At 39.6% G+C, this 14956-nt stretch overlaps 1 protein-coding gene across 1 annotated transcript in view; it reads left to right on the top strand.

Moving 5' to 3' along the window:
• The window catches only part of LMLN (leishmanolysin-like (metallopeptidase M8 family)), a 68110-nt gene extending 56260 nt beyond the window's left edge, over positions 1 to 11850 (top strand). Inside the window, 2 exon segments of the mRNA XM_006775008.1 lie at positions 4516 to 4726; positions 11044 to 11850. Coding sequence (XP_006775071.1) covers positions 4516 to 4726; positions 11044 to 11153 — 321 coding nt within the window. The 3' untranslated portion in view covers positions 11154 to 11850.
• The last annotated feature ends 3106 nt before the right edge of the window (positions 11851 to 14956 follow it).

The following is a 14956-nucleotide window of genomic DNA, read 5'->3' as shown; positions in this document are numbered from 1 at the left end:
ATAATAAAAGGGTAATATGCTAATTAGACCAGGAGACCTTCCAGGTGTCCTTCTGGACAAAGCCATGGTGGCAGGGCTGAGGCAGAGGTGATTAGGGGCAATCAGGCCAGGAGGGGAGGTCAGTTGAGGGTGATCAGGCCGACGAGGGGGGGCAGTAGGAGGTGAGCAGTTGGGGGCAATCAGGCCGGCAAAGGGGGGTAGTTGGGGGTGAGCAGGCCGGCAGGCAGAGTGGTTAGGGGCAATCAGGCAGGAAGGCAGGCAGGTGAGTGGTTAGGAGCCAGCAGTCCCGGAATGTGAGAGGTGTGTCTGACTGCCAGTTTAGGCCCGATCCCTGTAAACCAGTAGTAGGACATCCTTCAAGGGGTCCCAGATTGGAGAGGGTGCAGGCCAGGCTGAGGAACACCCCTGCATGAATTTTGTGCACCGGGCCACTAGTGTGTGTGTGTGTGTGTGTATAAAATTGCTATATATCAACAACTTTTATAATAATTTTACTTCTGGGCATATAGCCTGAGGAAATAATGGAAAATAGATAATTCTTTCTTCAATAGCTATTACTTTGAATAGAAAAAATTTACAATTTTATTTCATAAGATCTGCAGAAAGTATAGATTTAAGAATTAATAAATCAACTACTGATTAATAATAGTTATTTTCTCCTTTGAAAATAGAAATCCAAAGGGAGCAAATTACTACTTTCTTTATCTTATATGCATGCCTGATATTAAATGAATGCCTTACCATACTAGAAACATATTGAGACACAGGCATTCTGTAACTTAGGAGCAGAACTTAAGGAATATCCCATACCCTACTAATGGATGTCAAGGTGGAGAGTGTGCTCCTGAAAATGAAAAATCAGGATACATTGTACTATTTCAGCTGCAAGAGCTGAACAGACTTCTGTAGCTGGACATTTAAATATTATATATTTTTAAGTTTCTTATACAATTAATCATTTTGGAGTAACAGCTTTATTGAGATACTAGAGACCCTGTGCACAAAATCTGTGCACTGAGTGGAGAGGGGTCCCTCAGCCCGGCCTGTGCTCTCTTGCAGTCTGGGAGCCCTCAGGGGAAGTCTGACTGCTGGCTTAGGCCCGCTCCCCACAGAGGTGGGAGAGGCTCCCGCCACTGCCGCTATGCTCACCAGCCGTGAGCCTGGCTTCTGCTGAGGAGTACTGCCCCTGTGGGAGCACACTGACCACCAGGGGGCAGCTCCTGCATTGAACATCTGACCCCTGGTGAGTGCACGTCATAGCGACCGGTCGGTCCACCGTCGGGCCAAAACCGGCTCTCTGACATCCCCTGAGGGGTCCCAGATTGTGAGAGGGCATAGACCAGATCAAGGGACACCACTGGTGCACGATTTGGGCCAGGGAAGGACATGGGAAGTTGGCCAGCCAGGGAGGGACCACAGGAGGACTCCAAGGCGTGTCCAGCCTGTCTCGCTCAGTCCTGATCAGCCAGATCCTAGCAGCAAGCTAACCTACCAGTTAGAGCATCTGCCCCCTGGTGGTCAATGCACGTCATAGTGAGCAGTTGAGCGGCCTTAGCATATCATTAGCATATTATGCTTTAATTGGTTGAATGGCCGACTAGACAACCGAGCACTTAGCATATTAGGCTTTTATTATATAGGATAGTTTACATATAAAATTATCTTTGAAACCTTATAAAAGATCATTAAAAACAAAGACTTTCTATCTATAATCTGATAACTATAATCCACTACCTATTTTCTGATAAATCCCACTAAAGATTTATGTATTGACTAGAGGCTCAGTGCACAAATTCATGCACGGGTGGGGTGTTTCGGCCTGGCCAGTGATTTGGGCTGATGGAAGCTGGCCAGCGGGGGGAAGGACCACAGGAGGTTGGCTGGCCGTGGGAAGTTGGCTATGGGAGCACACTGACCACCAGGAAGCAGCTCCTGCATTGAGCGTCTGCCCCCTGGTGGTCAGTGCGCATAATAGCTACCAGTGTTGGTCGCTTAGGCTTTTATATATATAGATTACATACATAGTTTTGACCATAATGCATAATTTTGTTTTAATTCCTTCACTTAATACTTTTTATGCAGAGCAAAACACCCTTTCTAAGTTTTTCCAGTAATAATACTTATTATTCTTTATAGCTGTAGAACATTGCATCATCATAATTTGAGAAGTCACTTCCTTGTTATATTTTGTATCTAAAAATGCTTTTGTAAGTATACTTGCATATTTTACCTTTTAAAAATTTATTTGTTGAAATAAATTCCTTTAAGTGAGAATATTAGGTTAAAGGAATAAAGCTAGAACAATGACAACTATAATAGGCAGAAGACCCTTTCAGCCTATTTTAATGATTTAGCAACACTACCACTACCACAAAGGGATTATGCAGATTTGAAATACCAGCCATAAAGATTGAATGTAGCTTGGCTTCCCTGTACCTAATATTGTTAATTAATTTTGCTAATTTAATATTAACACCATTTATGTGGGAAAGTGTGTATGATTTCCAAGTATTTTACATATGGATTAACTTGTTGTTTTCCTTATTTTGACAAAAGTTGTAAAAATGGTACAAAAAAATTTTTAAGTATAAATTGCTGACATATTGCCCATTCAGTCCCAAATATTTTAATGTGTACTTCTTGTGAACAAGGATATCTTCTACATAACTACAATACTACCAAAAAATCTGGAAATTAATATTGATACATCTAATTCTTCAACCCCATTCAAGTTTTGTCAATTGGCCCAGCAATGTCCTTGTAGCAGTAGGATCTGTACTAATCTCACATGTTTTATAGGTGTTATGTCTCTGTTCTTCAATCTGGAAGAATTCCTCAACTTTTCTTGGCTTTCATAACCTTGCATTTTTAAAGATTACAAGCTAGTTCTAGACAAGATGTCTGGTGTTTCATTAAATTTAGGTAATGGGTTTGGGGCTGCAATATAACAGAAGTGATGCTCATGTTTACAGACAAGTTATTCTTTTCTGTTTTAATTAATTACCTTTGTAATTAATAAGTATTGGGGGAAGGTACTATGTTAATAACTTATTTCTTATCAGATTCTCATTTTATTTATGTATTTATATTCGTTTTGACTCATGGATTCCATTTAATATTGAGTATTACCATTACTATCTTTACTTATTTTGATATTCAAGTTGCTCCAGCTTTGGCCAGGGGGAGCCCCTTTAGGTTGGTCCCTGTGTTCTTTAGCCTGTCCTCATCTTTCTTTTAATATTTCCTGGCTTTCTGGCCCAAGATATTCTGGGTTTATATTTACTTTCTTTGCTCCCACCTAGAATCAACCATTTCTCTTAAGAGCTCTAGTTTCTTCAGTAGAGTATGGTATTTAGAAACGAAGATCTAGTTGCTAGGTGAATGGTTCATTGCTATTGAAATATAGCTGCTCTCCAGGCCCTCTTGGTAAACAGAGCTGGGAAATATGTGTTATCTAATTTTTATATATATTGCTTATACATGTGTAAATATATAACCATGAGTTTGCATCAGTATCTTTGATTCCAATCTAACACCAAAGGATTTATTTTGGTTTTCTCCCTTTATATTTTTGTAACTCCTTTCTCTGACAGTGAGAAATATGGCTTTCATTATCCTCAATATGTTGTCCTATTTCATCTGCCCACACCTCTTTCACCTTCTCCCACTCCCCAATGTGATTGCCCTCCTCACCCATTCGGACTCTGACACAACCCACCAGGTCACAATATCTGTCCCTCACTGACCCAAATCCTATGCACATCTTTATGGGATAAAAAAATGATATCCCTCCCTTCTCTCCTCCATCAAAGCTGGTAGAGGGCAGGCACTGTGTTGTGAAGTTCTTTGGTATCCTTTTCAAAACGTAAAAATCAAGTTCACTTAAAAGATGACTACATTACACTATACCTATGGTGGTACTTATTAGATGTGGCTCATTAAATTACAGGTTATGTTGTTTGTTTTCTCAAAAGCGTTTCATAACTTAAATTTCCAAATGAGTATTTACACTTAATTGATGATAGTTATTTTAAAAACGACTACTCCATTGTTGAAATACATTTTTTGAACTCTTTTTTTGAAATTGCCTTTAGTTTAATAGCCATTTAAGAAAATCAATTTTAGTACTTTGCATAACACCTATGTTAGCCTAGTGTTAACCAGTTTAGTCAACTACCTTTACCAGACTCAGTTCTGAGTAGCTTTTGAGTTTTTCCAAAAATTTCATCTACCTGTAGAGTAAAAATTAGCTACTAACAAAGATTTTCAGAAACATGCATTTACTTTGAAAATAGTTCTAGGAAAGAAGTTTTAGAAATATTTAAAGTGAAGTAGCATAATTGAAATTAACATGAAGTCTTTTTAGAAAACAACTTTGAAGAAGAACTTATCATTTGAAATTTTTTATCCCAAATTATATTTTATAGCCAGTATTTTTAGTAAATTCTAAACTTTTCCTGCAGATGAAGGAAGCCAGTATACTTACGGATCTGATTTTTTCCTCTCTGTTTAAAGGTTTCTTGTTCTCCACAAGGTCTAAAGGTTTGGGTCCAGAATACTTCATATTTGTGTAGTCGAGCCGGGCAGGTCCTCTTCATTAGTATTCACATGAACGGCTGGATTCACGATGGAAACCTGCTCTGCCCATCATGTTGGGACTTCTGTGAACTCTGTCCTCCAGAAACAGATCCTCCAGCTGCTAACCTGACCCGAGCTCTACCCCTTGGTGAGTATCTCTATGGTTGGAGTAAAGACAGAGACTTTTCTTATCAGATGTTGAAAATTCCCTTCAAGGAAGCTCTAAAACAGGTTGAGCATCTTCTCTTCTAATTTCAGTTTTATTGGAAAATCTCCTTCCCACCACTGAATTTTTTTTTTTCCTGGCAGGAGCAATATCTATCAATAGAGTTATTTCAAAAGTGACTCCATTAATTTGTTTTGTTTTAATATGTTTTTATGGATTTTAGGGAGAGAGGAAGGAAGAGGGAGAGAGAGATAGAAACATCAATGAAAGAGAAATATTGATAGGCTGCCTCTTGCACGCCCCCTACTGGGGATGGAGTCTGCAACCCAGGCATGTGCCCTGACTGGGAATCTAACTGGTGACCCCTTGGTCCATGGGACAACGTTCAGTACACAGAGCCACACCAGCCAGGCAATTCCACTGTTGAAATACATTTTTGGAACCTCCTGCACATCTCCCACTGAGGATGTGCCCGCAACCCAGGTACATCCCCTCGACCGGAATCGAACCTGGGACCCTTCAGACCGCAGACCGACGCTCTATCCACTGAGCCAAACCGGTTTTGGCGGAACTCCTCTTTTTAAATTGCCTTTAGAAATAGCTTAATAACCATCTCAGAAAACCAAATTTAGTAATTTGCCTCCCACCTATGTTAACCAGTTTAGTCAGCTACCTTTACCAAACTCAGTTACTGGCAATAGATTTCCCTCTCACTCACAGCACCTCAGTTTTGAGTGCACAGATTACATCCCAGTCAGCCACTGACCTGGTTTCAGCACAGGAGCCTGTCCCCCCAGCACTTCATATTCAGAGAGCACTGCAGCCTCCCAGATCTAGCTTAATGGTCTTCAGCGTATGTTGCCCTAAATTCTTTGTTGAGGACCTATACTCTTGCACAAGGACACAGGAGCTACCCTAACACGTATTAAGTGCCGCTGCCACGTTAGTGAGAGCTTTCTGTGGTAGTGTGGAGCCAGCCCGTCCCTGCATTTTGGAAATGTTTTCAGGTTGTAATGATGTAAAACATCAATAATTTTTAGTTCTTCTGTCAGTTCAGTGCCAGAGAGAACCCTTTGTGCCAGACAAGGTCAATGGAATTAAAAACAATTTCCAGAGTCAAAATATTGAGTCCTCAGTTTACACTCTATATGTTGAACCACGCTTTTTTTTTATGAATACTACAAAATTCCTTAAATCAGACTGCTGTTCCAACATTCACTAGCCAAAACCACATTGCCATGACAATCCCCTATGTTCCTTTATCTAGCATCTTAATTCCTTACTCCTACTGGTTGTCAGGCCACCTTTCACTCCTTCCTGACATCACTATTATCATTTAACCCTAACCCAGCTAGTTTCTTTGCAATGTTTCCATTCAGTCCAGCCCACATCACTGTTCATGGAGCAGCACTGACAGCTTTGATGTACTACATGTGACCCTGGATGGCGATCTCAGGGCTGCTAAGTTAACTCTTTTCTGCACAGTACTCCAGTCAGTCATCTGAGTTTTCTGCAGTTATAATAGTAACTAGAGGCCCGGTGCACAAAAATATGTGCACTGGGGGCAGGGGGGGAGTCCCTCAGCCCGGCCTGTACCCTCTCGCAGTCTGGGACTCCTTGGGGGATGTCCACCTGCTGGCTTAGGCCCGCTCCCCCAGGGGGATCGGCCCTAAGCTGGCAGTCAGACATCCCTCTGGCAGCCCGGGAGCCCTCGGGGGATGTCCACTTGCCAGCGGGGAGCAGGCCTAAGCTGCAGTCGGACATCCTTAGCGCTGCTGAGGAGTCGGGAGAGGCTCCCACCCCCACCGCTGTGCTGGCAGCCGTCAGCCTGGCTTGTGGCTGAGCAGAGCTCCCACTGTGGGAGCATACTGACCACCAGGGGGCAGCTCCTGCATTGAGCATCTGCCCCCTGGTGGTCAGTGTGTGTCATAGTGACCAGTCATTCCCAGTCATTCTGCTGGTTGGGGTCAATTTGCATATTACCCTTTTATTATATAGGAGGATACAATGAGTTGTTTGAAATGATATAAGATCTTTGGTCCCTTTGATGTGGTATATAGTATATGTAGTGTTAAATACTCTTAACTTTTACTTTCATGTAAGTTAGTAGGAAACTTACTTTTATTGCTATTATTAAATTACATTGGCTGCTAGTTCATAAAGAGAGAGTTACTCCAGCTGGTTCAGGGGTAAATATCTTAGGAGTATAGTAAAAGAATGTATAGGAATGTGGAGAAAGCCAGGCCAGGGCAAAGGGCTATGAAATGATTAGTTCCTGTCCTTGGAGCATGACAATGACAAATGGATCTGTGGAAAGGAGGTGGGGAGTAGAGATTGCAAACCACCCAACCCTTCCACGTCCACCAACCTGCACCTTAGACTCTACTTCTACTTATCCTGGTTCCCTCTTCATCAGTTACCCTTCTGAAATTGTGGTGCTATAATGTGATTTCTTTTTCCCTGTTAACCAGTTCTATGAGGAAGCATACTCAAAAAAGCATTGTAATCTATGTCATTACACAATTTTGAAAACTGTATAAAATATTATAAGAATAGATGTCTTTAGACATTGCTTTTAAAACAGTATCACTGTTGAAATTCTAAAATATCCTGATTTCTCATGTTTGTTAATGTGTGAATAGAGCACACACTAGGCCCTTAGTGAACTCTGCACCAGGGACTATGGCAGACTTTACATATGCTATTTCTTTTAGATAAGTAGTTTATTTCTTTTTAAAATATAGTCTTTATGACCCACCAAACTTATAAAAATAAGATTTGATGCTTTAAATGTACTTATATGAGAAATACTAAAAATTAGAATTAACCTATGATGAAGCTTATTAGACAAATAATCATCCTAATATGTCTTATAAATTAAAATAATTTAGTTTTTTTTTAGTATACCTTTAAAACATTAACTGCTAATATTCTAAAGGAAGTGTGAAAATATATTCCTCTCCCCACATTCTTCTGATTTTTTTTTATTGTTTATCTCAGCTTCACATAGCTTTTTCTTGTATTTGTAATTTCTTTTGGACTGTAAAACTCATCTTTTTTCCTTTTTCTGATTGTCACTTCTAAATGCTAGAGTGTAATTAGGTAGTTGTTCCATACTGCCTAAGATAGTGAATATAAAATATTTATTTCTAAATTCTTTCTGGTCTCTTCAGATTGTAGGTATTATTTTTGTTTCCATTTATTGAATGCTAACTGAGTGCTTTATGTCTATATTATTGCATTTAATCATCACAAAACCTACTGAGGTAGGAATAATCATTTTACACATGAGAAAACTATGGTGTAAGAGGTTAAGTGTAATGTGTCTACTGCCACAACTAATAAATAATGAGGTTCAGGTCAAAACCCAAATCTGATCATCTCTAACTCATTTTGAAATACCCTCTTTGAATATTTTCTTTTTAAAGATTACTGCCACATAAAGTTCAGTATTTTTTTAAAATACGTTTTTTTTGATTTTAGAGAGGAAGGGTAGAGAGGGCGAAACATTGATGAGAGAAAAACATTGATCAGCTGCCTCTCACATGTCCCCTACTGGGGATAAAGCCTGCAACCCGGGCATGTGCCCTGACCAGGAATCGAACTGGTGACCTCTCGGTTCATGGGTCAACACTCAACCACTGAGTCACACTGGCCCTGCTAAAGTTCAGTATTTTTGAAGGACAACAGATGTTCCAGAGCTGTCATTAATGTTTTAATAGTTTGTTAAATTTTAGTGTCAGTAGAAAAGGAAACAGGCCACCTGTCATTTAGGGAGTCCTTCTCCATTTCCTTGGGCCAAATTGAGAATCATGAGATAAAGGGATATGCCTGTGTTATTAGACTCCAGGACTCCAGGTTCCATTCCTTATTCCAGCCAAGACCATTCTACCTCATGCTCTAGGCCAGAACTTACCCAGTAGACTGAGGTGACAAAAATGTTCTGTAATCTGCATTGCCCAACAGAGTAGTCATTAGCCACATGCAACTATTGAATGTGTGAAACATGACTGGATTGATTAAGGAACTAAATAAATATTTTATCTCATTTGAGTTCATTTAAATTTAAGTAGCACATAGAGCTGGTGGCTGCCATATTGAACAGTGCAGCGCTAGATCAGAGTCTCTCAAACTTCTGCTTGCATCAGAACCATGTTAAAACACAGGTTGCTAAGCCTCAACCCCAGAGTTTCTGATTCAGAAGATCTACGTCAGAGGCTGAGAATTTGCATTTTAAACAAGTTTGCAGATGATGCTGATGAGAAGGACTGTTCTTGGCAAAGTGGGATTTTTGTAAGATTTAACAATTACCAGCTGATTCCATTGGGAAGAAAAGGAGTTTCCTCCTGTTTTACCTGCATTACATGCAGTGAAATAATTTTTTAAAATATTTCTACCACACTATATGTGGTGCTCAGAAGAACAGGCTGCAGGGCCGTGACGTTATCATTCTGTTCATTCTAGAGCTGAAGACTAGCCCTATTTTCCAATTTTAAGCAGTCAGACTTGAAGCATGATTGGTTCTTTATTGGTCAAAATGCAGGGTGTCTGTCCCAAAAGTATACATAATTTAATCACTGAAAACTCAATTTTGAAAAAAAATTTATTTTAATAAACATTGACTTTATAATTATTCAAAGTGTGTGTATATATTTTGGGGGGACAGCATATATTAGAGAGGACAATTTATCTCAAGATAAAGCCTGGTCAAGTTGACCTGGTCTCTTGGCTGCTATAAAAATGTTTACCAACCCTGGCCAGGTAGCTCAGTTGGTTAAGAATGGTGTCCTGTTACACTAAGGTTGCAGGTTCAATCTCTAGTCAGGGCACATATAAGAAACAACCATGAATAATGCATAAATAAGTGGAACAACAAATCTCTCTCTCTTTCTTCTCTCTCTCCCCCCTCCCTCTCCCTCCCTCTCTCTCCCTCCCACCCCCCACCCCACACACACAAACCTGCTCCTACTTCCTCTTAGTGGACAGAGCTGGAGAACACACACACACACACACACACACACACACTCACACTTTCTAAAAACCAGTCAACAAAATTAAAAAGTTTTCCTTTCTGAGAATTATTTTGGGAAATAGTTTTAGCCATGAGAACAGCTCATGCCTAAATTAAAATGGACGTCTAGTGCCCAAAGCCCATAGATTTTTCTTCTGTTTCCAGATGAAGGCTGGATGTGGATAGATAGGTAGTTGTTTAGAGATTGGGGACCATATGCCCTGGCTTGCCTGGGACAGTCCATATGCCTTATGTCCTGGTATAATTGTTAATAGCGTCCCTTGTGTTTAAAAAAAAAAATCAAAGAGAACATTTATTTGATCTAAGCAAATTTTATTTCACAATTCATGAAACAAGCAGTCTCCACTCTCAAGAGTCCAGAGAACTGCAAAATAAGGAAAAGGGATACAAGCAGGAAACAAGGAAGAAACACTCGGCTTAAGTTGGCTGGCCAGAGTTGCATATCTGACCTTATTTTGAAAGATCAAGGCACAAGGAAATAAGTATAGAGCCCAGAGTTGGCGTGTTGGTTGGCATTTGGCTGACTAGATATACTATCTTTCTGGTCAAGCACATGGAAGTTACTAAGTTTCAGTTTGCTGACATGGCACCATCTTGAGATTAGCAATTTATTTCAAAACTTGTCTTAGAATGTCCTTATTTGGGATGATAAATTATATCAAATTACCATAAAAAAGGGGACAAGAAAGAAGAGAGTTCTACTTCCCATATCAGAGTAGCCAAGATATTAATCTACTTTCCTGTGTAACATATTTAACTATGCTGGGATACTAGCCGAAGGTACTTCTTTCTCTTCTTGGGTGCCATTTTTTAACCATGATATGGTAGGTACATCTTCTTTTCTTCCTGCATAAATATTTTGTTCTTTTTCAAAAAAATGCAAAAAAAATTGACCTTACATATCTAGGTTTTAGGGAGTCATTCTTTAAAATATATGTATTGATTGACTTCAGGAAGAAAGGGAGAGGGAGAGAGAGACAGAAACATCAATGATGAGAAAGAATCACTGATCAGCTGCCTCCCGCGCACCCCCTACTGGGAACCGAGCCCACAACCCGGGCATGTGCCCTGACCGGATATTGAACCATGACCTCTTGGTTCATAGGTCAGTGCTCAAGCACTGAGCCACACCGGCAAGGCAGGAAGTCATTCTTGATTCTGCTCTCCAAGGTGGTCCTTGTTCACCTATATTCATCTGTCAGTATTTAGTTGATATAATAAATTCCAAAAATGTCTATAGAAAGTCAATTTTTGTTTTCAATCCTAGATCTCTGTTCCCGTTCCTCTAGCCTTGTGGTCACCCTCTGGCTTCTGCTAGGCAATCTGTTTCCTCTGCTGGCTGGATTTCTTCTGTGTGTACTAGGAATGGAAATGTGAATTCTCAAGGCATTCTTTTGTGTCATGTTCCTCTGAACAAAGCACAAAATCTGAGTGAGTATCAGTCTGTGCAGATGGCAGAAGGGGCATTCATGACTTTGGCCTGAAAGTGTTGGCCACAGTCAGACCTTGAAGCAGAGCTTCACAGCAACCCAACAGCCTCGGCTTGGAGAAGGGGAAGGAATTCCAAGTCATCAAGACTCTATTTTTCAGGATGCATAACCGTCCTCAAGTTTTCCTTTGAAAATGGGATATTGGTGAAATTTTCAGATTACATACCTCAGCATTCTCATTAACCTAAAATGATGGGAAAGTTCATCAATACTGCAATAATAAAGAACTGCTAATTACTGCAGATTATAAGTTGTGGATCCTGTACCCACAAGTATAAATTATCCTTTGACTTACAGAAAATAATTGAGTTGAGGTTTGTACATCGTTGTTACACCTATTTTGAATTTAATGAGTGTACATGGTACAATTAAATCATTGTTCTTGTTGTTCTAAAAAGTCTTTTATAAAATTATGTTTTGCTAAATGTTATGATTTAGCCATGCTTGCCTTTTCAAACTAGCTGTGTGATCGTTTACTATGGAATCATGGTGTGTTGGTAGCCCTCTTCCAGCTGCATCTGTTACTCCCAGATCTCTGTAGCTCAGTGTCCTGTTGTATCCTCCATTCATTTAATAATGACCTGGAAAGAGATAGAAGCAGAGAGAGAAAAGTAATGTGCTCTGTAAAAATATTGAAGACAAGCAAACAGAAGAAAATATAAATGTATGTGTTTCAGATAATAGATATGACAACTATAATCCAACCAAAAAATAGAACTATTCCTTTTTTAACAATGAAGATAAAAAGAAATTCTGGGATAGACAAGTATGCAGTTGTCTTTACGTGGGTTTACGAATTGTTTCAGAAGAAGTTCTGAAAATTATTTTATATACAAGAAGAAAAATATAAGTCAAAGCAAAATAATCTGAATTGTTTACTAATAGCAAAGTGAGGGTTGGTGTACGGCCCAGCCAATAGGGTCCACTTTACTGCACAACATATGGCTCCATCCTCAGAAGTTATAAGATAGCCTTTACTTTGAAAGGAGGCGATATCCTTTACCTCCTGCTTTTGGCACTTCTGTTACCACGTAGATTCCGCTCCACAGAAGCAAGTCTACTCTGGAGCTTATCAACCCCACTTACTAATTAAATTATTTAATGATAAATGATTCCCAATTTTTCTCTCTAAAGCTAACAAAGTCCTGTGACATTATAAACACAGCCCTTGGACAAGCATTCATTCATTTATACATTCATACATACATAACATTCAATCATTGGTTAGCCCTTTAATTCAGCATATAACTATTGAGCACTCCGTGTAAGAAATTGTGCTAAGTGAGCAAGCAACATAATTACTAAGGAGTAATTCCAGCTGGTTAGTTGGACCTGGGCCAAACAGCAACCCCAGCAAAGGAAAGTTGCCTTTTTTAATGCATAAATTTTAAATATTCATTTAAATGTGCAGTTTTGAATTGAAGGTATTTTTCATTGTGAAAGCTGGGTCTCTAGCGTATCCACCTTCAGCTAAAGAGAAGCTAATAGTAAAGGTGTCAGGTCAGTGCTCTGTTTTCTGCCTGTGTCATGTATCTCTTAAATTGTGCAACATCCGAGAAAAGTATAGAGTATATTTTTAAAGAAAACTATAAAAATCTAAACTTACATTCTGATTGTGATTATGGATCATCCTGCAAAGTTGTATAAAGAATTTCACCAAAAATACTATGGACTAAGAATATATTTGAGATTTACCATGATAGGTTTGATTATATTTTGACTGTTGTGCAGTGATGCCATTTAGATAGTATTGTTTCCGAGCATGGTGCTTTTTATACTTGAAAGATATTTTTGCTTTATTTTTATTGATATAATTATATTTGCACTAATGACTTTCTGGAGAAAATATTATAGATGACATTTTTCTACATATATTTATTAAGATTGGAATCTGGTAGCCCAGTGTTTTCCCTGCACAAATGTGAAACTTGATAAAGTATAATGTCAACAAATCTTGAGTTTCTGAGGGTAACTAAATGTGCTGTTGTCTTCCTTCCTCTTCAAGACTTGAAAGTGGTTGCTTATCACTGATTCTGCCTAGTTTACTCAGTGAAGACTTAGAAGGCCATTGAGCCTGTAAAAAATTTTAAGAGGCACATTTTAGTCACTCAGATTATGACAATATTCTAAAAAACGAAGACTTTTAAAATCTGAGGTTTCAATGCAGAATTAGTGGGCTAGAATTCAGCCTTGAACTGAAGAATTTGAAATGGCGTAAGTGTCAATATTCTTTGGCAGGTTATACCCTTCATATTAGCAAAACCAGTTCCCTGAGAAAGATGGAGCAGACTGCAGCTGTGGTGAAAGAGAGTGAGGTAGGGAAGGAGAGTGGGGAAGAGCTGATCTGGGGGTGGCAGACAGGAGGCCTTTCTGACTTAGAAAGTGTCAAGTGCTTATAAACTCTGACTACCTCAGTTTCCGTTCAGACGTAGGTTCATTGTGATAGGATTAAGGTCCCAATTGTATCAAGTGAATTTGTTTCTCAGGTTTTCAAGAACAGAATTTACAGGAAGGAAGCAAAAGCCATGTCAGTAGATTTGAGCTGACAGCTTTAAAGAAACTGGCAAGCAGGTAGGAAGTCTTCATGTAAACCCCTCTAATAGTCTCCTGAAAAACATCCTTTTCCCTTACCAATTTCTTAAAGATACCTATTTTTGTTAAGATCAAATAGACATTCTAAAAATGTTATAAATTGTGCTTAGAGTTAGTTTCAGCCTAATATGTTGGCTTAGAGTTTATGATTATGTGAAGATGAAACGTGAATTAATGAAGTTTAAATAACTTTAGGAAGAAGTGTAAATAAGTATATCAGAGTATTCTTTAAAATTTAATGTCAGTATTCTCTTCAGTGTTAGAAGACTCCCTGTAAAATGACGAGGTGCTTTCTCAGGATCTTGCCAACGCTGATAGTCCATGACGAATACTGATCATCCAGAATTGCTAGTTTCCTGCTGGGTCTGAGCCGCCTCAGAGCATGTCAGCTTCCACGTCATGTTCGCCACAGCGTCTTGTGCTTGAAGCCCTCGCACAGTCCGTGGCCTTGGACACTGAACGGACAGAGAAGAGCCTGTCCCTGAGGGCGTTGGTGCAGTCCTGGCAGGAGGAGGTGGGCTCGGTCGCAGCCCCTCAGGCCCATGTATCGTGGACTCCAGTCATCGTGCCGCATCCTCGCAGCCCGGCAGGACTGACGTCAGTAAAGACTGTGCTACTCATTCTGAAGAAAGGCCTCACCTGAGGGGTGACTTTGTGGGTTTTTTATACATTTAGGCAGAGTGGGGGAAGGAGTGGTGAATTTTTTTCTGTTACCGTATTTGCCGGCATATAAGACGACTGGGCGTATAAGACGACCCCCTAACATTTCCACTCAAAATACAGAGTTTGTTATATACCCGCCATATAAGACTACCCCCTCTTCCGCACACCTTCCACACACCAAATAAAAGGTAAAACAATATCAGATTTGATTTTAACATTTTAATTTATATTCAAATGCTTATGACATGCAGGAAAACTGTCACAAGGCTGTATGTAATCAAACATATACATAAAACAGTGCAAGTTTATTACCGGTAAACATACCGGTAATTCACTAAAGAAAACACACTCTATAGACTGGTACCGTAGATGCTTCTCAGGAACACAGGCAAGCAGCCCACAACCTAGAGGGACTGTCAATGATAGAAGAAAGAT

This window comes from Myotis davidii, unplaced genomic scaffold (genome assembly GCF_000327345.1).
Source record: "Myotis davidii unplaced genomic scaffold, ASM32734v1 scaffold9, whole genome shotgun sequence".
NCBI lineage: Eukaryota > Metazoa > Chordata > Mammalia > Chiroptera > Vespertilionidae > Myotis > Myotis davidii.
This window is presented reverse-complemented; position numbering and strand designations above follow the sequence as displayed.